Source organism: Phocoena sinus, chromosome 12, assembly GCF_008692025.1.
Source record: "Phocoena sinus isolate mPhoSin1 chromosome 12, mPhoSin1.pri, whole genome shotgun sequence".
NCBI lineage: Eukaryota > Metazoa > Chordata > Mammalia > Artiodactyla > Phocoenidae > Phocoena > Phocoena sinus.
The window spans coordinates 18,076,796-18,100,672 of NC_045774.1; the positions used below are offsets into that span (position 1 = coordinate 18,076,796).

Here is a 23,877-nt window from a genome sequence, read left to right on the forward strand (position 1 = left end):
TACTGCAGATTTACTAAACCCAAATTGCTGGAGAAGAAGCTTGAGTGGGTATTTTGTTGTTGTTGTTGTGTCCACTGTTATTGTTTAGGTGCCACAGGAACATCTGAGGCACAGCAAGAATTAAGACACCTACTTTCAAGACAATGCCAGCTCCATAATTAGTTGCTGGGATCTGTGGAGAATTATTACACCACTCAAGTTTCTCTATAAAATGCTATTTAGTCTAGCTTGCAGAATGGTGGTGAGAATTAAAACTGCAGACTAACCAGATGGTGGCTATCATCGTTATTTAACACAATGTATTCACTACTTTAACAAGAATTAAAGTTATCTTACAGTGAACAAATCGTAATCTAAGAATGTCAACTCAATATATTAGATCACAAAAAACCATGTCATAGATGCAAATATTCATATCCTTTCCTACCTATAATGATTATTGCATATATGGTTCTCCTAGTATTTGGCATTACTAAATATTAACAGTTTTATTAAAAAATGGTCACTCACTACAACAAAGGTCTTCTTGGAAAATTCACATTTATTGTGGCTATGTTCAAAACTACATGAGAAAACAAAGCATCTGAAATGAAAATGAGGAAAAACCAAAAGGAAAGATTACATATAAACAATCTGCAAAGATATTTTTTATATGTAGAAATATTCACTTATTGATCTGACATCTGCCCTTTTAATCCCACTGTAAGGCAAATCCAAATTATAGGCTACACTGAATATTTCTTGGTGTCAATTTATCTTACTTTCTAATTCTGAACTCCAATGTATCCTTTTAAAAAGTTGCAATCTTCCTATCTTAGATACCTTTAGTCTCAATTTTTCTACTGCTCACCTATCAAGAGCTTTGATGTCTACCTAACCAACCAGTCCTCTTTGTTTCTGGAGTAAACCAGCAGTTTATCTGACCCATAACACAGGCCAGACACTTCCTGCACAGCTACACTCATGGTTTTTGTCCAGATAAGCACCATTAGAACTCCTGAAGAGGAGCTGCAGAAGGCAAGGCCTGTTTGGCTGGGAGCAGAGTCATTGAATACAGACATGATCTTTGAGTTCAGACATGATCCTCAGGGTGAGCAGACATTCAGTCCTGTCTAAAACAACCATAAGACATTTGGTCCACACCAAAAGGTTCTTGATATTGGGTCCTGTCCAAAACCATTTTGCGTAGACCAAATATGCTCATGGGCATTTTGGATAGGACTAAATTTAAAGAAACTTTTGGCATGGACCAAATGTCTTATGAGTGTTTTAGACAGGACCAAATGTCCTGCATTTTTTAATAAAACTGTTAATACTTAGTAATGCCAAGCAATAGGGGAAAAAGAAATATTTAAGGAAAAAAATAACATAATAAACCTACCAGTTAATGAAGAATAATCAGGAAGACATATGTAATGACAGATAAGCAAAAACAAAGACTAGATCCAGTAAAATCTTTTATTTTATAATACTGTACCACAAATTAAAAATCAAAATAAGCATTCATCCAACTGTCTAAATGGTTATTATATATACATATATATTTGGTTGCAAAGGGAGAGAGAAAAGAGGAATTTGGAGGCTTTTAAGTACATCATCATCATCGTAGTAGTTAAGACTTGTTGAACACTTAACGTGTCAAGCACTATACATGTATTACCTCAGAAGGAGTACCCTCTATTATAAGCTCAGTTTTGACGAATTAGGAAACTATGTACAACAAGGTTAAATAAATTAGCCAAAGCCATACAGCTAGTTAGTAAGGATGCTGGGGTTTGAACCCAAACAGTCTAACACCAGAACATACACAGATAGGCAGAGACACACACAAATCAAACCTCACTGCCCAAACAGCCAATTTTCACATGTAAATGTCACTTCCTGACTTATTTTAAGTCATTTTAAAACTGGAGAATTAACAATGAGGAAATACTTAAAATCAGTATCACTAAAGTCAGACTTGTCTAAAACAATAAAACTAGACCAAATGTAACTTTTAGTAGAAAGTAAACACCATAAAACCAATTAGGCATAAACAATAAACCAATCAAAAATTTTTTTCTAGGTTCAGTTTTCATGTTTGTTCATGGTAATAAACACCTATTTTAATAATGAAGCACTATGGACAAGCAGAGTAAGCAAAAAGCTGGAGTTTTCTTTCTCAAAATCTGGAGTTCTGCATCTCAAAATTTCAACTAGAATTAGAATAGTCTCCTTACAAATATCATCATGTGTAAAATGATGAGCCAACAAACATTTTAGAGACTATAGCCATGTGAGAGGAACAGTTCTTAGTAAAGTTAAATAAGATACTAAAATGAGTAAACAACCCTGTCTTCAAAAAACAGAATCAAAACACTGTATTAGTAAAATAAATGAAGAAAACCACATGATCATCCCAATAGAAAAAGCCTTTGACAAAATCCAATGCCCTTCCATGTTAAAGCACTCAAGGAGAAAGGAACTTCCTCAACTTGACAAAGGCCATATATGAAAAACCCACAGTTAACATTATTATACTAATGCTGAAAGACTGGATGCTTTTGTGCTAAGCTCAGGAAAAAGACAGGATGTCCACTTCTACCATTTCTACTCAACATTATTATACAGGACGTTCTAGCCAGGGAAAACAGGCAAGAAAAAGAAATACAAAGTGTCCATGTTGCAAAGGAAGAAATAAAGTAAAACTATAACTACACGATCTTGTAGATGGAAAATTCAAAATCTGAAAATTTACAATAAACTAAAAAATTCAATAAAAAACTATTAGAATGAATAAATGAGGTCAGCAAGGTTGCACAACATAAGATCAATATACAAAAATCAACTGTACTTCTACACACTGGCAATAAACAATCTGAAGTGGAATTAAGAAAATAATTCCATTTATAAGAATGTCACAAAGAATAAAATACTTTGGAATAAATTTATCCAAAGAAGTGCAAGACTTGTGCACTGAAAACTACAAAACATTGTTGAAACAAGATCTAAGTAAATGGAAAGACATCCCATACTCATGAAACAAAAGACATAATAATTGTGAAGATGGCAATATTCAAACTGACCTACAAAATTAACACAATATCAGAATCCCAGCTGTTTGCAGAAACTGACAAGCTGATCCTAAAATTCACATGGAAATGCAAGGAACCCAGAACAGCAAAATAATCTTGACAAAGAAAAAAGTTGGAAGACTCACAATTCCCCAAATTCAAAACTTACTACAATGTTATAGTAATCAAGACAGTGTGGTATTAGCATAAGGGTAGATATATATAGATCAATGGAATGATCTAAGAGTCCAGAAACAAATATTTATGATCAATTGACTCTGACAAGGATGTCAAGACACTTTAATGGAGAAAGAATAATCTTTTCAACAAATGGTACTGGGACAAATGGATATCCACATGAAAAAGAATGAATTTGGATCCCTATCTCACACTATATACAAATGCTACCTCAAAATGGAACAGAGATCTAAAGGTAAGAGCTAAAACTATAAGACTCTTAGAGGAAAACATACGAGTTAATCATTGTGACCTCAGATAAAGTCATGGTTTCTTAGCTATAAGACCAAAAGCACAAGCCACAAAGAAAAAAAAAAATAAATTGGACTTCACCAAAAGTAAAAGCATTTGTGCCTCAAAGGACACCATCAAGAAAGTGAAAAGACAATCCACGGAATGGGAGAAAATATTTGTGAATCGTATCTTATAAGGATTTAATATCCAGAATATATAAAGAGTTTTAACAACTGAACAAAAAGACCACCCAATTTAAAAATGGGGAAAGAAAAATGAATAGACATTTCTCAAAAGATATGCAAACAGCCAAAGTATATACGAAAAGATGCTCAACATCATTAGTCATTAGGGAAATGCAAATCAAAACCATAATGAAATATCACTTCATACCCTCTTGTATGGCTGTAATAAAGACAACAACAAGGTTTGGTGAGGATGTGGAGAAATTAGAACCCTCAATTATTGCTGGGAGGAATGTAAAATGGTGCAGCCACTTTGGAAAATAGAGCGGTAATTCCTCTATTATATACTCAGAGTTAACATATGACTCAGCAATTCCACTGCTATGGATAGAAATAAGAGAAATGAAAACATACATACACAAAACTTCTACACAAATGTTCACAGCAGCATTATTCATAATAGCCAAAAAAGAGGAAAATCCAAATGTCCATCAACTGATCACTGGATAAATAATATGTAGTAGACTTATACAATGGAATATTCAGCCATAAAAAGAAATAATACACACTACAATATGGATAAACCTTGAAAATATCACGCTAAGTAAAAGAAGCCAATCATAAAAGACTACACATTACATGACTACATTTATATGAAATGTCCTAAATAATATCTATAGAAAAAGAAAGTAGATATGTGGCTGTGAAGGATTGGGTAGAGAGGGTGATGGGGACAGATTGCTAATAGGTATAAGGTTTCTTACTGTGGTAATGAAAACGCTCTGAAATTAAAAAGTGCTGATGATTGCGTAACTCTGAATATAATGAAAACGACTGAACTGTACACTGTAAAAGGGTGAATTTTATGGTATATTCAAATATTTCAATAAAACGTATCTTAAAAAAGAATCAGCTTGAATGAATGAAAACAAATAGCCAAAAATAAGACTGAATTTAAAGCAAAAATGATTGTAGTTACTAATGAAACAAGTTAAAACATTATATTCTTAAATATAATTTAAAAATCCCTTTTATCTGAGATTTAAAAATATCTTTTATAAGCAACAAATGAATATAACTATTTAGCAATCTAAATGAAATGCAGCATAGTAAGAGGGCAAAATAAGACTAAACATTTTTGCAATTAAGCTTTTTTCTTTCTGTCCTGCACCCAATTTTTAAACATTTTAATTTCATTCGAGATTTGAACGCAGGAAGTATTCAGCAGATATGAAACAACGAAAACGCAGTGTTCTCTTAAACAAATGAAGACCTCAATCATATAAAGAAATAGTATGGTTTTAGAAACACGTAAGTAAAATCCCAAGAAAAATATGTCTTTTCCATAATAAATCATCATTTATGTTCCATCTAATAGTGTAAAATACACATTAATCCTTAAAATATACATATAAAACATTTTCAGGTAATTCCAATATAAAAAACAATTTATTGGGCTTCTCTGGTGGCGCAGTGGTTGAGAGTCCGCCTGCCAATGCAGGGGACAAAGGTTCGTGCCCCGGTCCGGGAAGATCCCACATGCCGTGGAGCGGCTGGGCCTGTGAGCCATGGCCGCTGAGCCTGTGCGTCCGGAGCCTGTGCCCCACAATGGGAGAGGCCGCAACAGTGAGAGGCCCGCGTACCGCAAAAAAAAAAAAAAAAAAGTAGGGAAAAGATGCTTTGGTTCAAGATAGTAAGCTGAACATATATGTCTGCTATAACTTTGTTTTAAGAACCTGCTAAAAAAAAAAGTACAGCCAAAAGATAAAAAAAACTTGGAAAATATAAGAAAAAAATGCACTATAAAAGACTTTTAGGAAAGGTAACATCGAACAAGAGAAAAAAAATGTTATCAAAGTAACAGGTCAAAAATGTATTTTACTTAGCTTCTAAAAAAAAAATAATAATGTGTCTTCAGATGGAAGTACCCAGAATGATAAATGAAATAAGACCCATACCTAAATATACCACTGTAAAATCTTATCGCACAAATGCTTAAGACCCTATAGCCTATAAGGAAAAAAATTACCATTTGGATGGCAATAATAACACAAATAAAAGATGAAACAAAGCAGAGCTTCTTATACTAAAGACTCTACTCTGTCTCCACATTTCCCATCTTGTAGCTCTTAAAAGGTAAAGAGAGCAAGCAGCAGAATATTCCTTAACCACGTCTGCTTAACTCACTCATTTCTCTTAATTGAGAACTTTAATATGCATTGGGGATATAAATCATAGTCCCTATCCTCAAAAGTCTTAAACTCTAGTAATGGAAATATAAAAGCAAGAGAGCAGATAGGTGCACAGATACTCCCAAATGGTGTTCATTTTTGTAGACAAGAATTTAGCTTGAAAAGAAAAAACACTTTCCAATTACTTTCACGATCGTCAGTTCATTTGGGCTTTAGCCTGTCTTACAGTATTCTACGTCCATGCTGTTCTTTTGTTTTCCTCCTTCCTTTTTATATAATTATATTGAATTCTGTTGGTACTTCCTTGTTTCCTTCAACAGGCATCACCTGTGACTAGTAGAATAAAATATGGTAAAAAAGAATCAGGCAATGGGACCCCAGCCAGTGATAAGTTCTGAAAGTACAACTCCTAGGCAAGTTTCACTGCTGCCACTACCACTGATTACACACATATTTGACAACCTCTACTTTTATGAAGAATGTGGTAATATCAAGAGTGGTATATACTTAGGAAACTGTTAAGATTTTTAAGATTATGTACCTTCTCAGAGAATCTGTTCATTAATTCCTGTCACCAAGGAAAAAGGCAAAGAAAGTACTGGCATTATTCCAACATCTACAGAAGTGACATCTTCAATTTTCCAACCTAGAAAGAGAAGATTGGAGTACCTATAAAATGGAAAAGAACTGGAGAACTTTGATATCCTGTGCAGTTTCTGAAGATACACTTATATCCTGCAAAGTTTAAAAATAAGAATATGGAAAGCTGTATTTTTCATGAACTCGTAAGTGACTAATAAATTATCCGTTTAATTATGTACTATTCTGTGAAATAACTTTCTTTGAGCAGATATTCTGCTAACAAACCAAGAAAGACTTTTAAGGGTAAATTGTTCCTTCCTGCCACAGTAAAAATACTAAACCCAAGAGCATAATTTTAATCCATCAGAAACCCTGAAGATTTCCACTAACTTCTGTTACCACTTCTTTTAGTACATTCTTAGACTTTTAGCAAACAGGGTAATTCAACTCTTTAAGTAGTCCAGTAAGCCTTCAAGGTGTCTACTCTGAATTGGCTTACTTTTCTGTGAATAAAAGATCAGTGGATGGGGCTTCCCTGGTGGCGCAGTGGTTGGGAGTCCGCCTGCCGTTGCAGAGGACGTGGGTTCATGCCCAGGTCCGGGAAGATCCCACATGCCGCGGAGCGGCTAGGCCTGTGAGCTATGGCTGCTGAGCCTGTGCGTCCGGAGCCTGTGCTCCGCAATGGGAGAGGCCACAACAGTGAGAGGCCCCCGTACCGCAAAAAAAAAAAAAAAAAAAAAAAAAAAAGATCAGTGGATGATTTTTATTTTTAATGGCCTAAGTCTTGAACCATAATGTGATTATTTTTCAATAACGAAGTTAAAATCTAAATACCACCAGAGTGTGGTCAAAGAATATTGATGAAAGCATCCTTAAAACAAAAAGAGGGTGAACTTTAGCAGCAGACCAACTCTACCATTTACCCTGAACATAAACAACAAATCAATTAGCACGTGAAAGCTTTCATTTCTTTGTTATTCTATACTGTTATGAGGAATAAATGGGGGGCAACAAATAAAAGGGGCAGTACATCATACATTTATCCTGGTCAAGATAATACAACCTATTCAAAAAAAATAATTTCTAAAAGTAGCAGATAGCCAGAGAAAAAATGGAAATACATATCTTGATCTGTGATAACTAAGACAACCTATGTGTGCTGCAGAGCTCTCTTCTGTGAACTGCTTCGCCTGCCTCCTTCGTCTCATCAGTGTGAGGATCACCTGCAAGTTTGAGACTAGACTTTTCAACCTCATAATTAGACTCCATGGTCTTTTTTTTTTTTATTGCTGGTTCTCATATCCAGTGATACACTGCTAGGAAGAGGAATAATTCAAACCCGGAATTCCAGTTCCTTTCCATCTTCATAAATATTTCGTACAGCTTCACAGCCCTGTCTCCAAAGGCAATGATAGAGCAAAGTGTCAGCTTATTTCCTTATGGTTGGTTATACCACAAATCCCAAGATGTTATGATTGCTTTAAAATGACATCCTTTCTACACACACTGTACTGAACATGATTCTCGTCTACCATTTGCCTCACTAAGAATACTACTACCCTGTCTACCAAATATTTAACCAGTACTTCTCAATTCTGGCTCTACATTATAAGCATCCATGGACATTTAAGATAAAAAAAAATTACAGATGTCAAACCCCATGCCGGACTCACTGAATCAGAATATCTAGAGAAGAAATCCAAACACATGTTTGGGCATTGTTTTTTTTTTTTTTCAGCTCCACAAATCATTCTAACATATATAGCCATGGTTCAGAACAACTGCAAAACCTTGTGGGCTAAAGTATAACATTATCTTCCACAAAATTCATATACTGATATACATACACACATATTGCGTATATATATGAATAATTATTCTGTTTGAAGAAAGAAAGTCTGAAAAATTATTATGAATCCCCTTAATATCTCATCACAGGTCTTACTTTCCAAACTTCTAAAAATTTGCTACTTCCATCTGAACTAGTTCTAATCAACTTGATAGGAATATGCTCAAAACAAAAACTTAAGTCTTTACCAAAGTTTAAGATAGTGAAGAACATCTCATTTTGTATTTTATGACCTATGAATGTATTTGCAATACAAAGCCTTTGTCAAACAGCAATTATTTTCACTTTCATAGTACAGTACACCTAACTCTATAGTTTCATCTGCTTAACAAACATCAATTTAAAAACCTCTTTTTGAAGATCATGTGTTTTTCACCTATAAAAATTAATACAGACTTCCTATTTGTCGTTCAGCACGTAAGAAATTTGGAAGTTGTCATTCTGTCCTAACAATAAATAAAAAGCTGTTCACACTAAAAATCAACAACTCTTCTTAGATTCATAAGACAAGTGAGGTCACAGGGCAAATGGCTGCCCCTAAAATTGCAGACGCAGATAGGCCAATACAGAAAATCACAACTTACTGAAACAAACCAACCAGCAGACACCTCTGCAGGAATCAGTGCTGGGGTAGGAAAACCTAAACTGTACTTGATGAACTGCTGAAAGCCTAAAGTAGACAAGTCTGTTAGAAACTCCAGGAGGACCCAGTCATGGGAGGGATCCCCATACATTACTGAGTTTTACCTCCATGGGCTCTACCAGGTTCTCACAGTGACTATCTGAGAAAAATCCCCTCCCACTTCCAGGAGGGGGAAAGGGAAATGCAACCATTTTTAAATACACTGGAGCATTCTGTTCATAACAAGGTCTGCCCTCTGGAGAAACTAAGGAGAGCCTAAACTGCTGGGGGGGCTTATCAGAGCCTAACTGACCTGAAGGAAGGGAAATATACACTTCAACCCACTCTAGCCATCCTAACTCCTCTGAGGGAAGTGGGAGGAGAGGGGAACTGAGGAGCGCCTGTGTAGTTCACAGTCCAGAAGCACAGGCTTGCTCAAAGACTACGACCAAACAACGCTTCCCCTCCCCGTACCACCAAAAATGAATCCAGACACAGACCTTACATCCTTCACAAAAATTAACTCAAAATGGATGGTAGACCTAAATGTAAAACTCCAAACTATAAAATTCCTATAACGTAGGAGAAAACCTAGATGACCCTGTGTATGGCAATGACTTTTTAGATACAACACCAAAGGCACCATCCATGAAAGAAAAAAATGGTAAACTGGACTTGATCAAAATCTTCTGCTCTGTGAAATGCAGTATCAAGAGAATGACAAGATAAACCACAGACCTGAAGAAAATATTTGCAAAAGACACATCTGATAAACTACCATTATCCAAAATACACAGAGAACTCTTAAAATTCAACAATAACAAAACAACCCAATTAAACATGAGCCAAAGACCTTAACAGACACCTCACCAAAGAAGATACACAGATGGCAAATAAGCATATGAAAAGATGCCCCACATATGTCAGTGGGGAAATGCATATTAGAATAAGGAGAGGGGCTTCCCTGGTGGCGCAGTGGTTGAGAGTCCGCCTGCCGATGCAGGGGACACGGGTTCGTGCCCCGGTCTGGGAGGATCCCACGTGCCGCGGAGCGGCTGGGCCCGTGAGCCATGGCCGCTGAGCCTGCGCGTCCGGAGCCTGTCCTCCGCAACGGGAGGGGCCACAACAGTGAGAGGCCCGCGTAACGCATAAAAAAAAAAAAAAAAAGAATAAGGAGATACCACTACAAACCTATTAGAAGAGCCAAAATCCAGAACTGACAACACCAAATGACGACGATGACGTGCAGCAAAAGAGCTCTTCATTGTTGGTGGGAATACAAAATGGTACAGCTATCTTTGGAAGACAGTTTGGCAGTTTCTTACAAAACTAAACATACTCATACAATACAGTAGTCACACTCCTTGGTATCTACCCAAAGGAAATGAAAATGTATACCCACACATAAACCTGTGCATGGATATGTAGAGCCACTTTTTCAAAATTGCCCAAACTTGGAAGCAACTAAAGATGTCCTTCAGTAGGTGAATGGATAAACAAACTGTGGTACGTCAGACAATGGAATATTATATAGCACTAAAAACAAATGAGCTATCAACTATGAAAAAACATAGGAAACTTAAATGCATATTACTAAGTGGAAGACAACCTGAAAAAGCTACTTACTGTATGATTCCAAATATGTAACATTCTGAAAAAGGCAAAATTATGGAGACAGTAAAAGGATCACTGGTTACCAAGAGGCAGGGGAAAGGGAGGGATGAAAAGGTAGAGCACAGAAAATTTTTAGGGCAGTGAAACTGTTCTATACGATAATACAATGGTGGATACATGTCATTATACATCTGTCAAAACCCACAGTATGTACAACACCAAGAATGAACCCTAACGTAAACTACGGACTTTGGGTGATGATGTGTTAATGTAGGTTCATCAGTTGTAACAAATGTACCACTCTAGTGGGGGATGCTAATAATGGGGGAGTCTGGGCCGAGTGGGAACAGGGGTATACGGGAAATCTCTGTACTTACTGCTCAATTTTGCTGTGAGGCCAAAACTGCTCTAAAAAGTAAAGTCTGCCAAAAAATTAATATGTTAAGAAATGAAGCTAGCCACACTCTCATGATTATAAGGGTGGACATAATTTTTACTGCTCACTCACAATTCTAACATCCTGCTAGTCTGCTATTTAAGCAGAACTATAATGTGCACTATTTCTACAGTAAAAATTTAACGAAATGCTAAAATTAACCATGAAAGATGCATAGGTCAACATTTAAAACTTCCTTAATCCAACACAATTGTAATATTTTACAGTAAATATCAAATGGTATTTGAAGAATTGTCAGTCAACTGCTTTCTTTTCATGTGAGTGAAACATCAAAACAAAGTAATTGCAGCATCTACACTAAAATATAATTATAGCATTAACTGGGGTTGAAACAGGCCTCTAGTTACATCTTCCACTATTATTCTGAATAAGAATTTTTTATTATTTTTGAATAGAGTGGTTCAAAAATATTCATCCTTATTATTTACTGCTTTGGAGTTAGGACTGTCTCTAAAGGGGTCAAAATGAATTATATTTATTATCACAGGCAATTCTTCAGAATGGCGTTTGGTACATAAATATACTTTCAAATGAACCATTTGCTCAGTCGTCTATGAAATATAGTCATAATCATGGCCTGGGTTAAAGAAACAAAAAGGAACATACATTCTCACATATCATATAACAATCTTTTATCCCAGCATCCATTCTCAGATGCTTAATGGCTAAGTTCTTAAGTATGGCCAAGTGAATTTTAAAAGAAAAATAAAACATATTATAAAAAATACAGTACAAAGACTGCATAGATGGAAAATCTGTTTCAATACTTTTCCTCCCTTTCAAAAGACAAAAAGGAAAAAATACACAAAAGGAAAGCAATTTGGCAGAAAGTACTGCAATAGTTGATGCCACTAGATTTATAGTCACTTTTGGCAGAGTACTGCTGTGAAAAAGCAGAGGTGCTGCTATTACAAGAAAAGATTATGTACTTTCAAGAAAGGGTAGGATTAATCACACTTCAACAGACAACCTCACCAGGAAAAGCTTCAGAAGTTCCAGAGAGCCCTTACTGAAAGGGAAACACAACCAAAAACCATAAAACAAAACATTATTTAACAATAATTACCATATAATTTCTAAGTCTATATTACTTTTCCAATTAACATCCTGTGTTTAGCAAACCCTAATTTCCAAACGAAGACTGCACTAAAACCAAAAGTATTAGCTATTGTTTTTAGTTAAAAACCTTTGTATTCACTCCCAGTTTAAGGGAATGTTACTCTAGATCAAGGCTCATTTTTAAATCATAGCACCAGTAAATATAAAGAAATATGCTCAGTATGTCATCATTTAATTTGTCTTATATAACAACTTCCAAAAGGATTAACACCAGTTGGAGAAATGAAACTAAGTAGAAATTAGCCTTATTTACTGAATAAAATTTATATTTACTGCTAATGAAAAATGATGTAAACAGTGAGCAACTATAAAAATTTTTCATGGCAGATATAATGTTTTCAATTTGTCCCATGTATGTTCATTCCAAGAAGGGACATGCAACATATCTGACTCTTAAAGAAGGTAACCATGCATCTAAATTTGCTTCTAAGAGCTTTATGAGTTTTTTTTGTTATTGTTGTTAATACATTTTTTCAGGTTATTTTCTCCCACAGTGTAAATGATTTATTTTTAATCAAAATTTGCAGACATATAAGAAATCACAATATTTTAATAAAATATTTACATTCACTGTTATTTTTAAAAGTATCTAAATGTTTCTACATAGCTCTATATAATATTAATGAAAATATTAGGAAAAAGCTACAAATGCCAATATATTTTAAATTAAAATTAGGAAGTAAAGGGCTCAAACAATACTTCAATAATAGAACTGATCACTGAATTGTCCCCAAACAATGCCTGATAAGTCATCTTATCATACAAATTATAATTCACCAGAAAAATAATGCATCTTTCATAGGATCAAAAAATACTTATGAAAATAATTTAACTTGGTATATAGCAGTACCATATATCACTGATTCTTTAAAATAGTTGTCTATTTATGACTAAAAGATTAAACTGATATGCGAGTGTAATTTATGAAACTTAACTATAAAAATGTCAGTAGTAATTCCTTCCTGAGTATTCCTCTCCAATTTAAAAGCAAGGAAGCCTAATAAACTAAAGCAGGGATGGCAAACTTCAGCTTGTGGGCTGAATCTAGTCCACTGCCTGATTTTATAAATAAAGTTGTACTGAAATATCTACACTCCTTCCTTCACACATTGCCTACGGCTGCTTTTGCGCTACACTGGCAGTGTTGAGTAGCTGGGTCAGAGACAATAGAGCCAAAATATTTACTATCTAGCACTTTACAGAAAAAGTTTGCAGACTCCTGAATTATAGATTTAGACCTTCATTACTTCATTTGTATGCACACACACACTCATCTTTTATATGATCTTTAGTAGAGAAGTATTAAGCTAATCATTTAAGAATCTGTATGTTCTTTCTGTTTTGATTTTATAATTGTATATTGACCACTGTCCAATTTCTGGCCTCTCTATAAGGCAGAGGATACTGCTTGATTCTGATTTGCACTGCTTTGGACGCTACTGCATCTTCTCATATGCTGTAACATTTCTGACAGTTTATTTTAAAATAAAAATACCTCAATATTATAGCTATAATTTCCAAAAGGACTAGTTTTAGCCATTTAATGACTATGTGATATTACGTATAAAGGATGGTAATGTAGAAATTTAGATTTTAAACACTGAATTAAGAAAAAGATTGCTACATGGGTGGAAAAAAGGGATGGAATTAAAACCAAAAATACATCACAAAGAGAAAGGCACTGGGCTTTAAAGGATTACTTTAACAGGGAAAAATGTATTCTAGACCAGGGGTCCCCAACACATTAGGGCTCCTGTTAGGAACCAGGCTGCACGACAGGAGGTGAGCGGCAAGTGAGCCAGCGAAGTTTCACCTGCCACTCCCCACTGCTCCCCATTGCTCGCATTACCGCCTAAACCATCCCTCCTCCCCCATCCGTGGAAAAACTGTCTTCCATCAAACCGGTTCCTGGTGCCAAAAAAGTTGGGGAACGCTGTTCTAGACTTAAGGAATCACTAAACACATGGCCCACTGTGGAACACTGAGTAGTAAGGAATAAACTGTCAACGATTCTTTCCCCTTCCCCTCCTTCCACCCAAGCCCCAAAATAAAAACAAAAGTTACACATAAAACAGAGCTAGTATCCAAAATTTCTTTAAAATGAAATACAAAAGAATGAGAGATTAAAGCAATTGGGACTGCTAAATCTGCAAGTAGATGACTGTTACTTAAAATTTTCAAAAATGTTAAAAATTATAATAACAATATATGGAAGACAACTAACTTGTCTTTCTTCTTTGGTGTTGCAAATAAATATTAGAAATAGGTTTAAGTTAAAGTACAAGACCTATTATATAGAAGCCTGAACATCTTCACAGGAAGAAGTTTGAGTAATTAAATCCAAAGGTACTATTGATATTTCCTCCTTAGAATGATTTACATCACACGTGACTAAGGGAAGGGAGATGTATCAAATACCTTTTGGTAGTCTTTTATGATTATAGTTTATCAACTCTTAGTTTATTTTACAAAAATCAAGTCAACAGTCACTTTGTTTTGCTTCCTAGGAAGTTTTATAGTACTATATTATGTTTAATAAAAGGCATTCAAATATAAAAGATAGTATATAGTAAAACATCCTTTTCTCTTTGTCATTCTGCTATATTCTTAAACAGACATCTATTTAGTTCAAACCAAAGACATTTCATTAATCTGCAATCCCAAGATACCGAATATACCTTCCGATGACGATAATGCACCAAATCAGGACAGGATATTCTCATTTAAGCATTATCAATCACAGTGCTGACACTCTGATTATTAATTTCCTTCTTGTAAACAAGGTGTCACTTCCAATGCATGAAGTTAAAGTCAAAAAGTGACACCCAAAGCTTATCTTTTATTTAGTGATAATCATCCCTATAGTCCACTTACTTACATGCACATTGCTAGTTATTACTTTTCCAACCTACTATACAATTACTCAAATTACATGCTAGCAAGTCAATGAAATTAGTCTCTATTAAATTTCTTACATAAAAATTAATAAAATCATATGATTAGGAACCCAGTATTATTTTTAAGCAATCTCATTTTAATTTACATCCTGACCATTAACACCCAATAAAGGAAAGTAAACTTTGTAAATAATATTTTAAAATGGCCCAAGTTTCCTATGTCATTAATGAGGCCCTACCGATTAAACAAAGGAAAAGCAACAACCCACCATCCTAGTATGCAATGTGAGCTGCTGTTTCATCAACGAAAGAAGTGTATCTCACATGCTTTTTCCTGCTCCCTTTTGTAAATAAAAGTTTACAACTGTGCATCTGCTGACTTACTATGAATGCAGGCAACGGGTACAAAGTAAAGGGACCCACAATGGGATTGAGTCTAACACTTCACCCTCTTTAACAGATACTCAGAACAACCAATCAGAAGACAACTCTGGACAGAGATGGTCCAGAGCATTCCCAAATCCTCCACAGAAGAAAATTCAAGATCCTAGAGCCGGAAGGACTCTTAGAAATCACAGATCCCAATTTCCTCATTTTACAGAAAAGGAAACTAAAGCCTAGAGATTTTAGTTGGCTTATCCAAAATTAGTCTGAAGACTAAACACAAGCTTGTAATAAGGGAATTCTTCCAACATTCCTTTACCTTTTTCTGTCAGGATGGCAAAGTCAAGTTATATTTTTAAAAGCAAATTATACTAAAAAACAAATGGAAAATGAAGAGAATACCTAGCAGAAATAAAAACCCATTTTACTTAGAGTAAAAAGGCTTACCAAGCACAGACTTGATTCCCCAGTAATTAACATATCCCTTTTCAATCCCATTTAGATTCTATCATACCTTGTTTCCCTCCACAGGAAATTCATTGCAAAATAACTGCTTCCAGGCAGACACCTTTTCTGGTAGTTTCTAAAGTAAATGTGCCTATTCTCCTTGCTGCAGTACTCCACGCTGAGAATCACAACCTATAGCTGACACAGTACTCATTGTTCCTTTTATACAAAGTCCTCTTCAGTGAGGAGCTAAGAGTTGAGAAGTAAAAGTATTTCGAAGTCCTTGTTTCTCCTCTACAGCTAGAATTTCAAATGACTAGAGTTCTTCTATGAACAAAAAGGATGGCGGGGTAGAAGAGTAACAAAAATTTGGCTAAATTCTAGCTGAACTGTTTCATTCTTAACTACTTTGAACAAAAATCTATTTCCAAATCTTTTTTCCAGTTTTGTTAATTACAATAAAATAAAATTAATAAGCAGCAAGTCAAACATTGCAATGCTAGCTATCTTATAGTACAAAACCATTAAACCATCATTTATCACCTACTATGTGAAACAAACTTTCACAATCATTTATCACCTACTATGCGAAACAAACTTTCACGTATTATCTTATCACATCTAAATAGAAATCCTTAAAACTTGTGGTTGAAAAGAACACAACCATTTTAAAGACAAAAACAGTACTTGAAGACCTTTTCCTTCGAAGACTGACTACATCAGCTACAAAAATAATGAAATTAAGGCCTTCCTACACAGAGCCTGGCAGCTAGTTGCTTCTCAGCAAGTATTTGCTGAAATAAATGAAAGAACTGAACATTAAAACCATAGAAAAACTCTCATATTTATAATAATATCATATTGAATAGTCACCAAAACAGTCCTTGCATGGTCCTAAAAACATACACATTATTGCATTTAATCCTGACGCTCACTTCATGAGCTAATTGGGTTATTATTCCTACTTAACTGGTGAAGAACTAGGACAAAGTGTAGTTGTTCTCAACCAGGAGCCCCTGGAAGTGTGTGAGGGCATGTGGGTTACCACACTAACAGCAGAGGTAACCCTGGCATTTAGTAAGTGGGAGCCAGGGATATTAAATAGCCTGCAATGTGCTGGGCAAACCCACAGAATTATCCAGCCCCAAATACTAGCACTACTGAGAGACACTGACCAAGGATAAATGGACAAAGCCAAACAGCTAACAGTGACTTTAAGTTATTTCGATTCAATAACAAAATCCAGGAAATCACCGAGGACCAACCCAAAGGAAATCAAATGTAAAAGCGTATCAAATTCTCAAGCTAGAATCAGTCTAGGCTACCTTCTCGAAATGGCAATAGGATAAAAGTAAAAGATTACATAATTCCAAACTCCACATCACTCTGCCACACTCTTTATTTACCAAGTTTTCCATTTCTGTCTTGTAATTGCCTCGGTGCTGTATTTGAAAACTTTATCACCACCTTTGGTTGCTCCCTCTAAGATCTGATACAAAGAAGTCATCAAGTCCTTCTCCAGTTCCCATTCTACTACCCCGGCTTTGGATCCACTTTACTACCCATATGGATTTAGTTACATATTAAGGTTCCCTTGGTTCTATTCTTTTCAACCACTGCATTATTAATCATCCTAAAAATCACAAGGTCTTCCTGAGAGCATATCTCCTTATATAATGATTCCTACAATGATTCCTTACTGAATAACACCCAGATAACTCAGGCTAGCACTCAAGGTTTTCCACCTACTGGTTCCTTATTTCTCCCTCCAACTCAATTAGGATCACAATTCCAAGCAGTCTCTAGTATTCCTCTAAACTACCATGATCCCTTTTCTCTACTTTTGCCCACACTGTTAGCCTAGAATACTTTTCCGACTCCTCCTTCCCTGCCATTCTCAAGCCTCATCGACTAATGTGCAGAAGTGTGATTAAACGCAATAAACTTCCCTGTAATCTGACCTTGTGTTATGTGAGTAGACCCTAAATAACTCTTATTTCAATTATGTTTATCTAGTTCTAGTCCTTGAACATAAGAATCATATTTTCATTTCTTTTGCATACTCACCTAGAACAATATATAGCTACTTAGAATCACAAAGTTGTTTCTCGAAGAAATCATCTAATACAGCACCTTCATTTTAAAAGTAAGAAAAAACTAACTCAAGGACACATAATTCTTTAGTGGCAAGACACGAACAAGAAATAAGGCCACAATTCATAATCGAATGTTAACGCTTAACAAGTGCTTGTTAAATGAACTCCAATGTACAGAAATCATTTTGTAAGCCTGCATTCAGCAAAATTACACTGCAATTTGAAAGACAAGCCCATGCCTTATCAAAGCAGAGACTGCCTACGATATTTTCCACAAGTCAGGAAGACAATAAATGAGATCCTTTGATAATTGTGATACTTAAAAACTCAATTTTTTACAAAGATTAAGTAAATTTGAAAGTCCATTTTTTGGCACAGTCCTTGAGATACTCATACATAAAACAACCTTGTTGTGTTTAGACGAAAATACCTTAAAATAAGATCAGGGTAGCCCATAGTTACAACAGACTATGAAGCAATTCAAAATTATACTAGTAAACCAGGAGTCCAGATAAGGACAACAGCAGAATTACTAGAAATGCCTTCATTCTTCACTGAGAACCTTTTTTCTCCCCTTTACTTATTCCATATGGGGATAGATGATTACTTTATCTCAATAGTTCTGATGCTTAGATTACTCAGAAGAACCAAACTGTACCTATTTCTACATGGCGAAAGGAGGAGAATTAAGATAATTAAATCACTACTGTACAACTTGGCATATAAAATTATGCTTCCCTGCTTCCTATTAGTAAGTTCGTTCCAACCTCATATTCACTCCAGAAGCCAAAAAGGTTGAACACAAGGCATGTTTATAATGACATCAGCCATTTGCTATACGTTAATGCAGCAAATACATTAAATTTATCTTGCTTCATCATTTGTTAGATACTGTTTAAGGATTCAGATTTTCACAATTCTTGTCTACAAACATTAGATATCGGATGTAAATTCTTCATCATTTTTTTTCTAACCTCAAAATAGATAACTTAGTATAGTCCTCCAACATTTAGGAAGACATTCTATTAGTTAAATTAGACATGCAATTCAAATTCTAATAACCCAGTCCCACTTTTGAAAACCTCCTACTCTGCTCGACAGTTAGATGAAAGAAGACTTTATTTACAAGTATATTTCTGCTCTGAAGACATCTTTTAGAACAAATGTATGACAGACTACAAGAGTCTAATATGAGAAGAAAATAAAGAGAAGGATTGTAAGAAGCCAAATGCAACAGTGAAAAATATAAAAGAACTAGGGCAAGAGAAGAGACTTATTATTAAGTCTGCACATTAAACCAATATGGAGCTTTGAAATAAACTATAGTTGTCTAGCTTTCAAAACAAAGAACAGAGAAATTAACAAATTTTAAGCCACGTATGTGGAAATTATGTAAAACTAAAAAGATCTTAGTCTTGTTTTAGATAAAGATTTTTATTTTACTTTAAAATAAAAAAAGATTTCTATTTTACTTTAGATTTTCTACAAACCAAAGCCATAATAAAGCTCATAAGCTTATCTCCTACTTAAACCTAACAGAAGGAATGACTAGTGGTATTACTGGTAGGGAAACCAATTTATCACTGTGGAATGTTCATATAAATCTCGTAAAAAGGTAAAATAAAAATGTATTTGGTAAACTGCTCTCCTAACTTCACTGTAAATACAGTGAGAGGTTCTAAAAAAAATTTAGAGTGTAACTGTAAATTACAGATTCACTTTTCATGCAGTATTTAACTATAAAAAAATGTATAAAAGCAAAAGACATATAAGTGATGATTTCGTACACTTGATCCTTTTCATTTGACAGTTAGCATTAGGCCTAACATTTCAATTTTAACTTCTCCCTTTGTGTAATTTGCTAATTCCTCAAATGCAGTAGGGGTAAAAAGTCTTGTCTAAGAAAAACATTTGATTTTATAAAATCAGCCTTGCTTGCGGTACTCATGATTATATTAAGTTATAAAAGGAGCAGACTGGCTGTTAAAGGAAAAAAGTTATGTACCGTAAGAAAATTGAGACCACACTGGGTCTCAACTGGGAAAATAGTAAAAATTGAACCCACTTAAAAGAAAACCAAAATAATCTAAAAATAGTTGATTTAATTCAACTTTTTTTTTCCCCCTTTGAGTCCAGAGGTGATACTCTTTTGCTGTGAACCAAAAAAAATTGGCTTTTCATTCTAAACAGTCCATCTGGATCCAATACCACACTACTCTGTCACTACACGGGGTGTTGCTGAACACTTAGCACCCACACTACCAAAATTAATTTTATTCCCATCTTCACAAGACTAAAATAGGAGCCCTAAACTAGAAGGTATTGATCACTGGATACCGGAATAAAAATATCTATACAATTGAAGTAAAAAATATTTTAGTGTCAACTATCTAGATATTTGGGTAAGAACTATTTAGAAATACTGTCTTAGAAATTCACAGATTCAGATCTAGCTTGGTCAGATTTTACCATTTTTACAGGTATGAGTGCACTACTGGTATTTACTATGAATGATAGACTTCACTTAGTAACACAATTCAGTGAAAACTTTTATAAGCATTTTGAACATAGCACACTAATCACAAATAAAATATCCTGATACCACATATAGCACTACTTTGAAATGAAGATTGTAAAGGTTATAAAAAAAGGTAAGACACATGTTTAACTCAAATGCAGGCTCCCCTCCTCCTTCTCAGGAGCCAGATAAATCTAACACGTGGGGAGTAAAGTTTCCTGCTCCTCCGTGTTTCTTATCATCTAGTGTTTTCGTCTATTTATTACCAACATGTTACTTCAATAATATGTAGGAAGCAGATATCCTACTGATGGATGAACAAAGCATTTTCTTTTTAAAATTTTATGTTTAAGTTTAAAATTAAGGGCATTTAGGTTAATATGGGTAAATATCATAGTAAAAGTAAACACAATTTTATTTCAAGTTAAATAGTTTGAGAGGAATTGTGAAGTGTTCTCCATTGTTCAGACTGAAAAAATTATCTTGAAGAATGAGTAGGTATTTGGAAAAAAATGCTATGACAAAACAATTACAGTTCATGCATAACCAAGAAAAATAATCCTCTATACTAATACGTACAGCTAGCCTAACAGTATTTACATATACATAACAAACGTAGACCATCAAAGGGAAAACATATAAAGACAGTACACTTCTCCATTTGCATTATACTAACAAAATGCTCTAAAACTTTTAGAAATAGCAATACTTCATAACTATTTATATAAAACTTATATTTGTTTTCTAATGATTTTCTAGATGGACAAGTCAGAAACAAATTCAAATTCAACCTCTAATTCATTAGAATAAATAGTCATAATTTCAACATCTACCATGCACAATATTTTTAAAAAAGCAAATAAAATGTGCCTTGTGCTATTATCTTTAAACCTCATCCTGTACATACTCCGTTCAATAGACCACTAGTATAAGCAGATATATTTCCCCTTAGAAACTTCTACTTCCCTGCAAAGACAGTAATTATTATAGCAAAACTTTAGAACTCTATGTGGATACGTGTTTAGCTACTATAAATTGACCTAAGAAACATCACAGCAACATACAACCTGCATGCAAGTATAATCATGGGGGGAGATACAACCACATGATTTCACATAATACCTGATCATACCATTTCTTTGGCATTAAACAGGAAAAGCAACTAATCAGCAATACAGAAGGACTGGGGAGAATACAGTAAAAGTTAAAAAATTAAATTAAATTAAATGAAAGGATACAGCCTTAAAGCACCAGTCTGAGTTCCCACTGCCAGGATCTTCTGTACAGGATCAAAGGCCAGGGCTGAGGGTTGATAGGGAAATCCATGGCGAACAGTCTAGGGATGGGCAAGTGACATCACAGCAACCAAGGCAGAAAGCAAAGTTTTAAAACAGAAAAGTCAATAGAGGTATTAGAACCGAGAAGCAATTATAATTGATGCAAAACACATATACATGCACTGCTATAAAAAAAAAAAACTATGAAGTCTACATCAAACAAAAACCTATGCACACAGAATCTGAAACCAAAAAAACAAAACAAAAAAAACGATCCCAACCTTAATTTCTGCTTTTCCATCATAGTGGTAGGCTTTAGAAGAAAATTTAATATTCTATACTATTATGTCTGAGAACAAATTACTGAAGTTTGCAGTGGTCAAAAATTCTGTATATTCGTTTAAAAATGCAATTCATGCTTTTTTTCAAGTGTGCTAACTTCATCATTACTTTATTTGGATGCTAAATACAAGTATTTCTAAGGAAATGCTGTCATAATTACTCTAATCAAGGATTCAGTAAAGCAATTAGCAAACATCTATCTCATCATTTTGCAACTGTAACAGAATGAAAATAAACACAGCATATATTTTTGCATTTTGCAATTAAATCCTTAATAATTTTAGGACACTGGGGCAAAAAAGTATGTACACACTTTTATGAAACTCTGACTTATGAATGCCTGGTATTAATACCAACACAAGTTTGTATTTCTCATTGAGCAGCTGGTGAATTAATTCGCTGCATCATTCTTTCTGAATTACAGACCGCTATGGCAACTGTCGTGCCATTAATGGGCAAAAATCACAGCTCTAACTTTTTCACCAAACAAAATGATAGAAAGACCCTATGATTTCATATTTTAAGCCTCCTACCACATTTTAAGGGAAAAGTGATGAGCAAATATCTAGTTGAACACGTTTGGCTTTTTGATAAACAACATTCATTAGACACTGTTCCCAAAGAAAACTTGTAAGTCAGTGAATTATGTATTAAAATGCTTGAATATAAAAGCCATAAGATTAAGGTCAGTATAATACGTTAGAAGCAACCTTGAAATGACTGCCGCACGTGAAAATCAACGAAAAGGAGTAAGATGATGTCAATCTCCAAAATAGCCCACCAAGCAAAGTGTGCTAGAGGAGCGAGACCTTTATTCGAGGTATGATTATTATTGGCGTTCTATCCCTCGACTCGTGTGTAAAGCCTGAGTTGCCCCTAAAACGACCCCGATTTTCGCGGGTCTGCGCGCTCCGTTCACCTTGCACAGCTGAAAGTGCTCGGACTGGAGCGTTTCCTGGATCTCGGGCTCCCGGTTCCCAGGCGGGTGCTGCTGCTGCTGCAGCTGCTGCTGCTGCGAGGCCGAAGACGAGCCGGCGGTCAGGCCGTCCAGCACCTTCCTGATGTTGAATTTCCTCATGGTCTCGGCGGGGTCCCCCGCAGCCCGGGAGGAGAGGTAAGGGGCGACCCCAGGCGGGGGGGAACCAGCCCGGGCCGAGGGCAGCTTCGACCGAGGACGCGGAGGTGTGGGACAGAGTGTCAGTGTGAGGGGAAGGAGGCAGCTGGGGAGAAGCAAAAGATAATCCGAGCAGGATATACTGCGACGGGAGAACCGCGGCCGCCAGAACCCCGAGCGCCGACCCCTCTTCCTCCGAGGCCGCCGCTGCTCGCCGCGGCTGCTGCGGCGCCGCTTGAGCCGCCGCCGCCGCCGCCGACTCGCTCCGCGGCCCGGCGGCACAGCAGTGGCAGCGGCGCCCCGAGCCCGCTCCGCCTAGCCTCACCTGGCGGCGGGCTGACTCTGCGCCGCGCCGCCGCCCCGGCTCGCCCCCGCCGCCGCCGAGTCCATGGCCCGCGGCCCCGCCGCCCACCCGGGCCCCACAGTCCCTCGGCGCTTCCTCCCGCTCCTGCTTCTCCTCCTCCCGGGGGTCGCCGGTTCTCCGTCCGCCGCCGCCGCCGCTCGGCCTCCCGGCCGTTCAGCGCCGCTGCCCGCCGGCCATAGCACGCAGGGCGCCCGGGGTGGGTCCCAGAGCTCTCCGCTTCGCTCCTCCGAGGCTGGCTCAGCCCGCCCTCGCTCTTTCAGAGCCCCGGCTGCCCACCTCAGGCTCCGCCGCCGC

At 36.1% G+C, this 23,877-nt stretch overlaps 1 protein-coding gene across 3 annotated transcripts in view; it reads right to left on the bottom strand.

Annotated features, from left to right (window-relative positions):
• The window catches only part of STXBP5 (syntaxin binding protein 5), a 170,029-nt gene extending 146,667 nt beyond the window's left edge, over positions 1–23,362 (bottom strand). For 2 of the 3 annotated variants that reach the window (XM_032650692.1, XM_032650690.1), the window contains exons 1-2: positions 23,025–23,362; positions 21,725–21,822 (exon numbers count right to left, since the gene is read on the bottom strand). In XM_032650692.1, coding sequence (XP_032506583.1) covers positions 21,725–21,822; positions 23,025–23,183 — 257 coding nt within the window. In that variant the 5' untranslated portion in view covers positions 23,184–23,362. The remainder of the gene's footprint in view (positions 1–21,724; positions 21,823–23,024) is intronic. The other variant, XM_032650691.1, reaches the window with a different exon arrangement.
• Positions 23,363–23,877: the final 515 nt, after the last annotated feature.